The following is a 14902-nucleotide window of genomic DNA, read 5'->3' as shown; positions in this document are numbered from 1 at the left end:
GCTCTGCAGAGCCAGCACAGCTCTAAGGCTCCCATGGAATCAGCTGATGGATTTGGCCTCTATCACAGTCAAATCACCCTTCAGCCTCTTCCACTCTCCCAAGTACCTTTCTTCATCACAGGTATATCTCCATAAAACACATTCCAATATACATTTGCCATCCAATATTCTGAGTCAGAGTCCATTTCTAAGGAACCTACTCTAAGGCATTTTGTATAGTAAATAATACAAAGGTTTATTCCTATTTTAAGAATTGCAACAATTTCCCTTTCACCCAGACATTGCCTCACTATTGTGCTTTTGAGCAAATGGGGACAGCCAAAGAGAATGTTATCCAGTATACTTACAGGCTCCAACAGTGGCCAGTCCAGGAGCTGGGCCAGGCTGCTTTGCTCTCAGCTCTTGAAGTAAACGGGTTACCACCTTCCACTCAGAGCTCAGATCTTCTAACTTCCTCTTTAATAGAAAAGCACACATGTTATTTATTTGATTAACATCTTAAAGATAACTTAATTCAGGAACTTATGAATTCATTTTGAGAATACATTATTGTATTTCTATTGTATTTCACCTGTAAGTTAATTATTCTGGGTAAAATTCCTTTCCAATTTACCATAATTATTTTAGCCAATCGCCCTAGAAATATTTACCAATTGTTTGCTGCATACAGGTCTTTTGCTCGAGGCATAATTTCATTTAAAGGAAGTAGAATACAGACATTACAAAAATAAAAACAAGCCAACCATCAAAAAACAGTGTCATTTCAGCAATTGGCCTGAATCTTGTAAATAGTATCTAGTGTGGCTACATGTGAGAATTGTCCAAAGAACATTAAAAATATTCTAATGCCCTGGCTCATGACAAATCAATTATATTAGGATCTGACAAAGTTGAGGGTATAAAGGCTCAGTCAATAGGGCTCAAAGTTGGGACATTTTGAAGGGCCATTTCAGCCGCAGGGCTCCCAGTAGAGTCAGCCAAGCCTGTATAGGTTAGTGCTGTGTTAGTATATGTTTACAACTGGCTTTCTTGGGTAGTAGGAAAAGGCCCTGATGTTAGTGTTTGTCCATTTCTGTGGTGTAAATATTCCCCATAGTCACGTTTAAGTTCTCAAGATAATGTTAAGTAGCTCCCAAAATGCCTGAAAAGTTGACAATGGGCTCACTTGAGCAGATACAAGCTGGTTCCAGTACACCACTGGGTAGCATCAATTATTATGATGAAAATAATTCATCCTTATCTGTGGAAGATGTGTTCCAAGACACCTGTGGATGCCTGAAACCATGGTTAGTACGAACCCTTATATACACTATGCTTTTTCCTTAATATATATATATATATATATATATATATATATATACCCAAGATAAAGTTTAATTTATAAATTAGGTGCAGTAAGAGATTAAATAGAATAACTAATACTAAAATAGAATAATTATGACAATATACTGTAATGAGAGATATGTGAATGGCTTTGCAGTCCTTACTAAGTAAAATAAGTGTTACTGGAATATAAGCATTGCAATACTGTGACAGTCAACCTTATAACCAATGGTTACTAAGTGACTAACTGATAGGAAATGTATACAGCATGGAGTTGCTGGACAAAGGGATGATTCACACCCCAGGCAAGATAGAACAGGAAGGTGTGAAATTTTCTCATATCAATCAGAACAGCACATGATTTAAAACGTATTAATTGTTTATCTCTGAAATTTTCCAATTAATATTTTCAGATCACGCCTGACCATGGACCGGCATTTGATATTGTGAAAAGCGAAAGAAACTGCAAAAAGCAAAATTGCGGATGCTGGAGGGTGTGTGTGTGTGTGTGTGTGTGTGTGTGTGTGTGTGCGTTACTGTACTTATTGCCAGTAGAATGTGAGAACGTTGGTTCTGGTGTGAGGCTTTTGCAAAAATGAGTAGGTTTTCCCACCCTTTCTTTCTTTCCTTTTCCTCTGGCTGGAAGCAGAGGACTTAAGGTTCTAGGGCAAATTTTCTCAATACATGGGGATTAATTCTAATGCCCTGGAGCAGTGACTTTCATAGCTTTGGCTTCATCAGGATCATCCATAGTCCTTGTTAAACCATTGATAGCTGGGTTCCAGCTCCAGTGGTCTAGATTCAGTATCTTGGGTGGGTCCCAAGAACTAGAATTTCTAATAATTTTCCAGCTGATGCTGATGCTGATTGTCCAAGACCAAATCCTAAGCAGTTATTATACCTAATGAGTTACCTAAACTGCACCATCCTTGACAAGAATAAGAAAACAGACCCACAAATCATTTTCTATAGGACTTAATTCTATTGAGGAACCCCACTTGAGAAAAGCTGCCAAGGTAATAAATGCTAAAAATTTATCATGTCCTAATTTAACTGTCATCTGTGCTTTTGATATTATTTATGTGTATTGTATCTAACATGTTGTCAAATAGGGGCTTTCAAAATTTTCTCCAGAATTCATGTTGTTAAATACTTAGTATCATATCAATGAATATAACTCTTTTTATTTATTAAAACATAAGCATTGAATCAAAAAGCAAACAAAAATGTCTCTTATCAGTGTTGAAGATTACCATTGAAAGTTTGACATGTGGGAGATATTTAACCAATCTGACATCAGAGCTAAACACTGAGAATTAAATACTAGTATAAGAACCTAGTGAAATAATGTATATTTGATTTCTTGATTCTCTTGCAAAGATACAGTGACTTCCCAAGGACAAATATTAAGAGCAACTAAATAGTAATCATGTTGAATACAAAAGGTAGTAATAGAAAATACGGAGAAGACAATAAACATAGAAGTAGATAACTAGAAAATGTAGTAATCTTGATCATTGAAGAGATAATGGTACAACATATGGTGAAGTCTCATCACACCATTTAACTTATATGTAGGGGGAGGGAGGGAGGGAGGGCGAAAGAGAGAGAGAGAGACTTAAAAACTGCTGTGATCTGCCTACTATTCTACTAAGTAAGCATATGGCCCCAAAGTGAGTGGGGGAGGGGGATCAGAATTTACATTTGACTAAGGTTTCACTTTCTTTTCATAGTGCAAGCATCTCACTGTGTTGAGTCTGATTCTAATATTTAAAAGTATACAGTTATCTTATAATGTGACATTTAGAAAAAGATCAATTACTTCATCTGGGTATTAATGGAAGAAACAGTGATCTGTATTGAACTTCACAGTACATGGGCATCACTTTATAACAAAAAGAAACAATAATTAATGCTGATAATGACACCCCTTAAAATTAAGAAACATTGGAATTACATTGTGTTTTAGAACGAGAAGTCCTGGATTTCAGTTCTATATCATTACTACTGGTTGGGTGATCATTGGCAAATCAGGTCACTCAGATTTATAGCCCTTAAAACAGATATAACACTACCACCTAACTCATAGCTTTGCTGGAGAAACTAAATGAGATATTTTATGTGAAAAGAACTCTGTGAACTGTAAAGTACTATAAAATTGTTGGCTAGTTATTATGCACTACTTAATAAAGCAAATCAGAAAGCAGTCAATAAAAGTGTTCACTAAAATAGTTAAAATGAAAATATTTCAATTCTGAAAGGACTAGGTTTTGGTTATCCTGAAAAGAACATGTTTATATATTTAATTTCCTTTTAAATATACAAAAAGTCTGAATAGTGTATACATTTAATTGAATGTTATTTTATACACTGTTATTTTCAGATGGGTAAATGAGGTATTATTATAATTTCAAATGTAGAGACTTTAAGAATTCAATGGTATTATGAAAGAGCCACAAACATCTAAGAATAGTGCAATGCATTAAAAATGCAATAAGCTCTGAATTGTATATTTTCCAACATTTCATAGTTATGACCATACTAGAAGCCTGATGCAAGAAATTCATGCAAGAGTAGGCCTTCCTTTCCCCAGCTGCCGGCACCAGCTTCCCTCAGGCACCCAGGACCCAGGATTCCCTCACAGAGGGTGGCCCCAGCCACCAGCCACAGCCCACTGGTCAGTGGCCTAGGCCTCCCTCTTTGGGGTGATCATGGAGCCCCACCATTGATCATCCCTCTAGCGATGGCCTGGGCCTCCTTTTGTGGAGTAATCATGGGGCAATAGCCAGGCCCCTGATGAATCACATCGCACCAGCCTTGGCTAGCTTCACGCCAGTAGGAATCATAGCATGGTCTCAGATGGTTGTTCCGTTGTTTGGTTGTTTGGTCAATTTGTATATTATGCTTCTATTATATAGGATGACATCACATAAAATGGCTATAGATTTTGATTCAGGTGATCACAACAACAGTCTTGCAACTTATTGTTACTTTTTGTTATTGTTAATTCTCACCCAAGGATATTTTTCCATTGATTTTTAGAGAGAGTGGAAGGGCGAGAGAGAAAGAGAAACATCAACTGGTGGCCTGACTCACCAGGGCTGGGGATTGAGCCTGCAACCTAGGTACATGCCCTTGACTGGAAATCAAATCCGAGACTATTTAGTCTGTGGGCTAATGCTCTAACCACTTAGCAACACTGTCCAGAACCTATCTTGTAATTTATTCAAACATCTGCTATACTTTTGAGTCTTAATTGATTATGTACTAGGGAAGATCTGTTTTGTTTGTTTTTGCTTTCTGGTCCTCTGGCATGAGCCCATATTTTCTATTCTCACATCTTTTCTGTTAAACTGTAAAGTTCTATCAAGTAGCAAAATTTTTTTGGTTGCAGCAACTAAAGGAGCATTCGGGGCTCACAGCTATTCAGTGGTTACTGCAGCCATAGATTTTCAGGCTTCCAATAAGATCCACTCTCTCCTTCAAGATGGCGTGGTCTCCATTTCTGAGCCCCTAGCTCTGTGAGGGGACTCAAAGCTGTCCAAGTCCAGCAGTCCTCCACCTTCTCCTGGAGTCTAGCTGTCCCCTAACTTGCCAATAAACACTCCCCATGCGACTCTCAGCTGCTCTTTCTTTCTGCTTTTGGACAAGGCTCAGAACATGTCTGTCTATTCCACCACCATTTTTCTCTCTCCGAAACTTAAATTTTAAAATGCTTGCCCAGTTCCAGCATTTGCTACCACTGAGTAAGTCTAAGTTGAGACTTTACCCCCAAATATTTCCTCAGAAAGAAATCAGTTTAAATTAGAGCTTTTTAATATTTTTTGTGTCTTATTTGATTTACAAGAAAAAGTTGCGGAGTGGCCTAAAATAACCTCAAGAGATGTGACTTTCGGAATGCTTATGAAAGTCATCTGAAAGCATTGGTTAATAGTAAAGGAGGTGAAGGAAGTTGATAAACCATTAGTATTTATTCATAGAATACAAACTCACACTAGTTGTTAAGGGCATTGTAAACAATTCATTTAAAGATAGTTTTACAAAGCAAACAAGATGTTATTCAGGCAAGGTGATAAATGGTAAATATCTAAGAAACATGAAAAAAATTTCCTTCTAATATTTTATGAATGGGAATTGAGGGAGGGGAGAAGTGATAATATTGAGGAAGTGAAATATGGCCCTTTTTGTAACTGGCAGCTATCTAAGCTAGATGAGTGATGGTCTCAATTGAACACAAAAGACAGTCACAGAAAATTAACTAGCCAGAGATAGGGCCACCCCAGGGCCATTTTTGGAATGAGACAAAGCCAAGGCCACTCTGCCCTGCTTTAATCTCCTCACTGACTTTAATCTCCTCACTGAACCACGCTGACTGTTTCTTGATAGCATCTAACCTAGAAATGGCTTCCACTTTCCTAATTTATCTTTAAAATGTGTTAACCATCCAAACCTGCTAACCAGTTCTTGCCAGTTCCCTTTTACCTGAGATGCCCCACAGTCTTTGGAGAGCTTTCTCTCTTGCTGCAGTAAGCAAAGTAATGCTAACTTTTGATTATAGGTATGTTGCTACCTGTAGTTATAGAACTTTAACAGCATCTAAAGGGACTCAGTGCAATATTTTAAATAACTTGGTAAATGGTGAACTCTAGAATTCTGGAATATGCATATGAATAATGTGAATGAACTCATTTCATAAAATATATATGTGGTAAAATCAATATTTCTAATCATGTGTTAGTTTATAAAATGTGAGATTTCAAATATACACATGCTGCTCCATTAAGAAATTAAATACAATTAAACATTTGGCAATCTCATCAATATTTCTAAGTGTGTATGTCTTCAAGTTGCTCAGAAATCTATTATAAATTTTATCTTCTCAATGGGAAAAGTGAGGGCATTCCTTATATTCAAGAATGATTAACATTTATTCAGCCTCTCATAGTCTAAGATTTTTCCTCAGTTGTAAAGAAAACTTGAATTTAAAAATAAATGAAATTCTGCTACTCATGTATTAATAAATTATAAATTCTTTAATGTTTATTATCTTTCTGTAATTCTTTTCCCAACTTTTTCTATTACCACTGACAGAATTGTGCTTACCAGGAAAATGAGATCGTATGCCTGACAGATGATTTATAAAGCCAAATATTGTCATAATTATATTTAATTGGGCAACACTTTGACCGAGTAGACACTTCTGTTGTGAGTAATATATTAAAAACTATCAAGCAAAAAAAAAACCCACAGAAGTCCTAAAGAAGTTCTTAAAAATGCTAAAATGTTTGTTGGCAGAACACATTCATTGGGAGAAAAACACACACACACACACACAAAACCACATAGCTTAATCTAGTTAATTAACAACAAAACAGCTGGGAAAATAATACATCCCTGGTTGTGAATGACTATAATTGAAAAGGACTAATGATGTTGTCATTTTGCAGCTTATAATGGAGGAAATGATGCCTGGAAGAGTATAACTGTTCTCTTGACCATTTGTCTATAACATTAACTTGTGTTAAGGGTTGGGGTAGAACCCTTTGACCAAATACAAAAGGCTCCTAACACCTTACTTTTTCTGTTACAATTAAAAAGAATTGAAGAGCAGTAATAAAATATATTATTAAATTAATGTTAGCAATATCTATATATATATAAAAAACCAGAGTCCATAACCACCAAGGCTCAATCAAACAATGGAAGTCAGTGCTGTGTTGCTGTGGTAACCCAGCACTGGCTGCCTAAAGGGCTGCAGATCAAGCCCAGAGAGAGGCCTGAAGAGAGAGAGGCAGGTTCTGATACTCAGCCTCTGTGGCAACTGTTGATCAGCCGTTGCCTATCTCTTTCTCTTCCAGCTTCAACAGCAGTTATGCCTCTATTTCCCTTTGGGCCTCCTCGGGGGCTGCTGATCAGCCCTGCCTCTTTGATCAGACCCATAGTTAGGCCTAGAGATGCTTACTAGCAAATAAATCAACCAATCAGAACCTAATCTGGGTGAACTGTGAAGGCAGAACATAAGGTGGAGGCTGAGGAGGTGTTTTGAGGGCAACAGCTGTTTGGTGTAATATTTAAGAAAGCGGTTCAATTTTTTTAATGACCAGTTTGGTAGTATAGGGCATATGGCTGGCTATCAGTCCAGATATATGGATTATGTGTTCTTGTCTGACAAGGCTCCCCCTCATTTAAGCAATCCTATCCTATATAATCTATCTATACTACTAAAAGGGTAATATGCTAATTAGACCCAATCGACAGGCCATCTGCTGGATGTCCAACTTCCTTCCAGACAAAGCCATGACGGTGGGGGCCAAGGCAGTTAGGGGAGATCAGGCCAGCAGGGGAGGGAAGTTGGGGGAGAGATCAGGCTGGCAGGGGAGGGCAATTTGGGGTGATCAGGCAGGCAGGCAGAGGCAGTTAGGGGCGATCAGGAAGGCAGTCAGGTGAGTGGTCAGAAGCCAGCAGTCCCAGATTGCAAAGGGTCCCTGATTGGAAAGGGTTCACTGGGTCGCTAGTCTTTGTAATAATCTAAAAAGTTAGCAAAGCAAGCCAGCTGGTTTCATCTTATCACTTCAGCAAGCAACCAAGACATTAAAAATTTCATTAATGCTCTCAGTTCTAATATGCACAAGTATTCTGGAATACTTATATCTGTTAAAAGTTAAACAGAAAGAATAAGTATGAACTAACGAAAATGTCATCTAAATGCTTAAGTTCAGTAGAGAGTTATTTTTTTTTTAAATCAAATAACAAATGGCTTATTTTTTTGGGGGGGGGGGTATTTGTCAATATTGTTGCTATTCATGGCAATTGTTTTTATTGCTTTTTAACTGCAAAAACTTGGTACTATTGAGGATCTAGCCATTAATCTGTACAAAATAAAACATATTAAAATGATTTCATAAATAGCATTATTGTAAAATATTATTACTACAGGTATAGCTTAAGCAAAATGTTAAACAATTTAACTTATCCAACAAATATTCAATCATTTGTCCGGCCAGTATGACTCAGTGGTTTAGCATTAACCTATTTCTGGTTAGGGCACAAGTCCAGTTTCTGGCTTTATCCCCAGTAGGGGATTCTCTCTCATCATTGATGTTTTCCCTCCTTCTCCCTTTCCTGAAATCAATAAAACATATTTAAAAATTCTTCAATAATTTTTGAAATTAAGATGATGGAACAATTTACAAATCAAATGAGATAAAAGTGTGTGTATGTGAGGGAGAAGAGGAGATTGGGGGAGGGAAAATAGAGAGAGAAAGAAAGTGAAAGAGGGGGGAGGAGAGAAAGCAAAATAAAGATGCTTATATCTTTGATCATACTATCTTAAGATTTTACTATACACATGTAAAACCTTAATTTAAAAAATAAAAAAAGATTTTACTACCTTTAAAAATTAAAGAAATCCTAGAGCAGTTGATGAAGTGAGAAAACAAAAAGTAAAATAACGAAACATAGATGAGTGAGGCTCCCAAACAGGACTCAGCTTGCGAGGTGAGTGTAGGAACTGAACACACAGGCTGTCTTATATAGAATGTAGAGGTGCCAATAGGCAGTTAATTTCCTAAGAAACAGAATAATTCTCTAATGTGTCCTTAATTAAAATGTCTGCAAGCAGTGGACACACTAATTATCCATTTAAACAGTCCACCTTATATACATACCAAGAGGGGTTTTAATTTTACTTTTTGAGAACATCACTTTCTTCTCAATAATTATTAGAGTTTCTAAATGTACCTTCCCCACACCCCAGAACACACACACGATTCTTTCATTAAAATGTTGTGCAGACTACTGGGATCCTTTTTCCTTCTTTTAATGGGTGAGAAACCTGACAGTTAAGGAGAAAAATCATTAGGTAGCACGACTTAAAAGTTTGGATAGATTAGTAACAAATTAAAATTGAAACTTTGTTTATGGGGAAAACAGGCATTATTTATGGACTATCAGAGAAATGGATAATTCTTCAGAGAAATATTCCTAACCTTTAAAAATAAGTTTAAAAATAAGTTTTTTAATCCATTCAGATATTTACATAGTTCTGGCAGTTTGCAGCCCTGTATTGCTGGGCTCCATGGTCTGAACTATGAGGTCATTTTTGAGCTTCTAGTGTTCAGGCTACCACCAAATCCAGCTAAGTTTCAGGTGTTTTCAAAGCCATGGCTTACGGCAAAGGTTGCAAGTGAATCAACTATTTATCCACACCCCCAACTTCAATATTGCCTGTCACTATCAACCTGATGCATTAATCTTCTCCAAACCCAAGGGATAAATGGTAGAGCAGGAATGAATTTTACTTAAGTCTGCATCTCCCAAATGAGTTGACTAAACAGGAAATGCAGAAGGAGAAAAGGAGGAAAGAAAGAAGAGTTCTGATTCTGCCAAAAAGGTTTTAAGGGATATGAAGGAGGGAACGTTAACACCTCCTTGCTCTGTCTTTGATTCCAGAAAGATAATTTCCCTTTTACACCATTAATGTGGCAGTAGAAAGTAGGTGTTCTCAGACATACATGGCAGATCCCAGATATTAAAGTAACCCAGGAGCTGAGGGTATGAATGGCGGTGTGACAAGTTAGAATCAATTGCTTGGATTGTTTACATAAAGTGAAAACAAATTAAGTCAGTCAGCGAGACAAGTACCCTATAATCTCACTGACATGTGGAATCTAATGCATAAAATAAACAAACAAAATAGAAACAGATTCCTAGATACAGAGAATAGACTGACAGATATAGAGGTGAGATAATTGGGGGCTGGATGACAAAGGTCAAGGAAGTAAGCACCAAAAACAATAAAACAAAACAAAACAAAAAACAACAAACATCCTTATAGAGATAGACAACAGTATGGTGATTATTAGAGGGAAAGTAGGTTGGGGGGTAGAAAAGGAAAAATGATGGATAAATGGTGACAGAAGGAGACTTGATGGGATGGTGAACACACAATATAATATACAGATGATGTGTTATAGAGTTGTACACCTAGAATCTATATAGTTTTATTCATCAATGTCTCAATAAATTCAGTAAAAATAATTAAAATTAAATTTATAAAAGTGTTCTCAACTTTCAATTAAACTTTCACTCTGTGTGTTTTTCTTTTACAAAGGTTTAAGTATATAAGCCAATTTAAATGCACATTGTAATCTGTAACAGTGTTAAGAAACCCTGCATAATGTCTTTGAGGATCAAACCAGAGTAGACAGAGTGGACCTACAAAATGGTCCATTTGTCTGTTTCAGTGTTTGCCATGGGAGTCACTCTGTTAACCAAGAAAGGTGTCTGCTAGGTAGCTGGCTTAGCTTAGAGCATCAACAAAAACCCTGAAATTGCTATTTTAAGGACCCTCCTTAGCTCTCTCATCTAAATTCTGAACACAGTCCTAGCCAGTTTGGTTCAGTGGATAGAGCATGGGCCTGTGGACCAAAGGGTCCAAGGTGCAATTCTGGTCAAGGGCATGTACCTCGGTTGCAGACTCCTCCCTGGCCCAGGCCCTGGTTGGAGCTCATGCAAGAGGCAACCAATTGATGTTTCTTTCACATCAATGCTTCCTCTGTCTTTCCCCCTCTCTTCTACTCTCCCTAGAAATCAATGAAAAAATATTCTCATTTGAGGATTAAAAAAATAAAAATAAATGAAATTAATAAATAAATACTGAACACATTGTTGCTTCATAAAAATCATCAGACCTGGCTTGGAACTAAATCCAAATTATTACTCTTTCAGATGTTAGAAGTGGGACAGTATATTACTCAATAAATGTCCATTGATATTTCTAGAGAAACAGGTGCATCTGGTATTTGGACATTTGAGTCTAAAATTTTAACTTTACCTAAGAAAAAGAACCTTGTAAACTGTAAAGAAAAGCAACAATCTAGAAATGAAGCTTGGGCCAAGTGTAAGTGGTGATCTTAGGGACAGTGTCTAAGTCATGGTAATGTTGTTTGCAAGGATAATCTAGGTCTGTATAATGAGGTTATTGACCTGCACTGTTTTAGAGCAGTTTTAAACATGAGGGGAGGCTCACTAAATCTCATCCTGCAGCATTAGCTAGAGAAATCAGGACTGATCAATAAACAGCCACCATTACAGGCACACATGAACCTTCATCATAATGGTAGCCATTATCATTTTGGTCAGGTACAGAAAATAAGGTAACGAATACCTAACCTAGCATCTATTTATCACTGGACTCTCATTTGCAAGTGGAAGCCATCAATTAGCTATTTTTGAAAACTGAGCTGGCTTTCCATTCCTCTCCTCATGTAATAACCTATGAATAAACATGTCAGATGCTTCAAATGTACACAGGAAAGGAAAGAAGTAGAAAGCTTTCTCCCAGGCCAGCTTTTTCACCCAAGAGAGAAGCAATTATATGACATTTCACTAACAATTCTTGACCCAATGAAGATCTGAATCCCAAATGCCGATTCCTTTTTCATAAGAAAGAACAACAGAGAAAAGAAAGGTCATGGACCATATTGTGTTTCTTTACAGCTGTTGGAGACAGACAGTATGATGCAGTAGCTCACTTTGAATTAAGCTAAACAATATGAAAAGCATGAAGGCTGGCAAGCAAAGCAATAAAGCCTCAAAGAATTTAATCTACCTTGAAGGTGGGGCTACTTTTTGTATTGATGGCAGCGCACCAGGACAAAAATGAGTCCTTTAATGCAATGACTAGTTAATGGTCCTAAGATCACAATATATAAATAGGATATGTTGATCAAAAAGACAGCTCTGTCTCTGCTATTGCAGTATGGCCAATATTTCTTTACAAGTTATTTCATTGATTATAAATAGACCATGCCAATGGCAAATGTACAACAGGGGAAGAATAACCCATTATGAGGTAATAGATATTGCTAGAGGTTGCTTCATTACCTTCACTGGCTCAGTGGCTGGTTTTTCCTTGTACAAATGCTGCCCTTTAGACAAAATCCCTTCCACATCCGGCTGTTTAGCTTGAACTGCTACTTCGGTTTCCTGAGGAATAGAACACATACAGTGCAGATTAACTTCACAGTTAGTAATAAAATTACTAAATTTAACTATACCCTTGGAGACTCCACATGTATTGCAGATCAATTTCTGCATGGTATATAGAGGTACAAAAAAGTAGCTTCAACTACAGAGAAAAGAAATAAAAGTCTTTGTGAAACAGACTAAAGTTTTTAGAAATTTATCCAAAGTTATCTTAAATTATATTGTAATGCTTCCATAGAGAAACAGATATCTTAAATTATATTGTAATGCTTCCATAGAGAAACAGACACTGATGTTCTATTTGTCAAAAAAGTAAAATGCAATAATGAAAAGTACAATTTATGAATAGGATTAATATTTTTGTTCACATCCATAAACTCAGTAATATTAATGTTCATTTTACTTTACAAAGTTATTAGTTTAACAGGATTCTATTTGGTGTTTGAGATACAAAATTGTTTCAAAATAGAAATCCAAAAATTCTTTCCACATCATTGTAAAAATTAAGTTTCTTTCCCAAGATTAAACACTTAAAGCACAGTATCTAGGCTTATTAATTATTAAGTAGTCAAGTGAAATAAATCTTTTGAGAAATGATTCAATTATTTTAAGAAACGTGTTTGTTTTTTCCTTAGTCTGGAGAAGATTGAAGTATGACTGAAAAAAACAATAAACAAACAAACCTCTTTCCATATAGAAATATAAAGTGCTTTGCTACTGGCTTCTGTCTAGCTCCCTTGAAGAGAGAACAAAATAAATGTGCATAAATTGAAACTGAAGGAAATGAAGTTAAATATTACAGAAGACTTTTTGGATGGAACACTTGTTAAACACTAGGATGGAGTATCGATTAATCAATGTCAAGTGTCAGTCAGGGCCTGGGCAATATACCCCAGAGAGCAATTCCTGATTAACCCATATCTCTCTTGATCCTTCTCCTACCCTGTAGCCAGCCTCCCAGCACTGCTGGGTGTACGTGTCTCCATGCCACTGTTACCTTTATATATTGTGTTTGTATCTGTTCTATCAGACTATCAGACCTGGGAGTACTCAACCCAAATGACTATAATCTTATATGACACAGTTGGATGTCTTGCAACTTGTAGGTGCTCAGCAAAAGCTCTTGAAAGAGATTATTTCTTCAGTTCTGATTATAATAAATGCCACTGGGAGACAGGCACTTTGGTTAAAAGTATTCATAACATTAGGACTAACCCTGTTCATAAATGGATACAAGTGCAAGACACCTATACACAAATACATGCATACCAACTTTAGGGACAATAATTATGAAAGAAATGAACCACACATTATAAGTATTAATTTATTTTCTAGGATAAGAAAATTTAAAAGTTATTTAAAAATCTTACCCAATGGTAACAAGGTCAAGTTTAGAGTGTGCTTGGTGGAGGTGGACTATTTTTCCCCCTTTAAAATTGTTTATAAATGCACCCATTGTAAATTCTATACCTTCAGAAAATGACCATAAATAGTCAATAATTTTACCAATGCTCTCCATATGCTGCCAAATGATTACCACTAACATCTTTCTCTCTTTGGTCCTACTCCTCAATAGTTCCAAATATTCTCCCCCTTCCTCTTTGAAATCAATGAAAAATATATTCTTAAAAAAGTTTACTTTGTGGCAAACACTGTGTTTCATGCATTTTATCCCTGACACTTATTTCCTACAAAAAGGGTGTTATCTGATTTTACAGATGTCAAAACTGAGGGGTACTGAGTCAATTTGTCCAAGATAACTTAACTTGAAAATGTAAAAGTTGAGATTACAATCAGCAAGTGTGCAAATAAGCCTCCACTTTATCCCTTACTCTGCTGTGCATAGTGTGTATGTGTGAATGTGATAAAACTGGCAGTCATATTTCTTAATATGTTAATTTTTCTCCTCCTCTTTAACTCCAATACATTCTATAATATCCTTCCAGAGTGTAATTGAGATAAAATACTGTATCTTCCCATAGTAAAGGAAAGAAATGCTAACATAGCCTTTAAAATGCTTCAAGGGTATCTTTGTGTGGGTTTATGATTGCCAGACTGATAATATCCAGGTCAGGGAACTGATCTAAATAAACATTTTATCTCATACATGGACTCACATCTTTACAAGATTTAAGATAAGGTAAAGGAGGTCACCACTGAAATGAACCATAGCTAATTATAGTGGCCAGTTTTTGTAAGTGTTCAATTTCAAAGAACATTCAGACAAGAAAGTCTTCATGGGATTTCAACAACAACAAAAAAACCCTCTCACTTCTAATAATAGAGCATTTCCATCTGAATATATCCCAAGCAATATAAGATTGTGCACTAGGAGTTAAGACCCTTATAATGTGATTTATGGTGCTTTATTTTCATCATAGTATTGACAATTCACTATAATCTCCTGCATAATTTTAAGAAAATAGTATTTATTAATTAGACGACAGAGAATAAACCTTCATTAATGCTCACTAGGATAATATGTTGTATTTTTAAATTCAGCCCTGATAGGTTTTTTAAATGGAATAACTCTCTGAGCACCTTCAATCTTATTTATTATTAACAAGAGGCCCAGTGCAGAAAATTCATG

General features: G+C 36.2%; 1 protein-coding gene across 3 annotated transcripts in view; it reads right to left on the bottom strand.

The window, feature by feature from the left end:
* Window positions 1-14902, bottom strand: part of DMD (dystrophin) — a 2141216-nt gene that overhangs the window by 711669 nt on the left and 1414645 nt on the right. For all 3 annotated transcript variants that reach the window (XM_084869361.1, XM_084869360.1, XM_084869362.1), the window contains 2 exons: window positions 12211-12312; window positions 348-456 (listed from right to left, as the gene is read on the bottom strand). In XM_084869361.1, the coding sequence (XP_084725487.1) occupies window positions 348-456; window positions 12211-12312 (211 nt within the window). The remainder of the gene's footprint in view (window positions 1-347; window positions 457-12210; window positions 12313-14902) is intronic.

The sequence above is a fragment of the Pipistrellus hanaki genome (assembly GCF_964339955.1).
Source record: "Pipistrellus hanaki genome assembly, chromosome: X".
Lineage (NCBI taxonomy): Eukaryota > Metazoa > Chordata > Mammalia > Chiroptera > Vespertilionidae > Pipistrellus > Pipistrellus hanaki.
The sequence above is the reverse complement of the archived record's forward strand: the minus strand, read 5'-3'. Positions and strand labels throughout refer to the sequence as shown.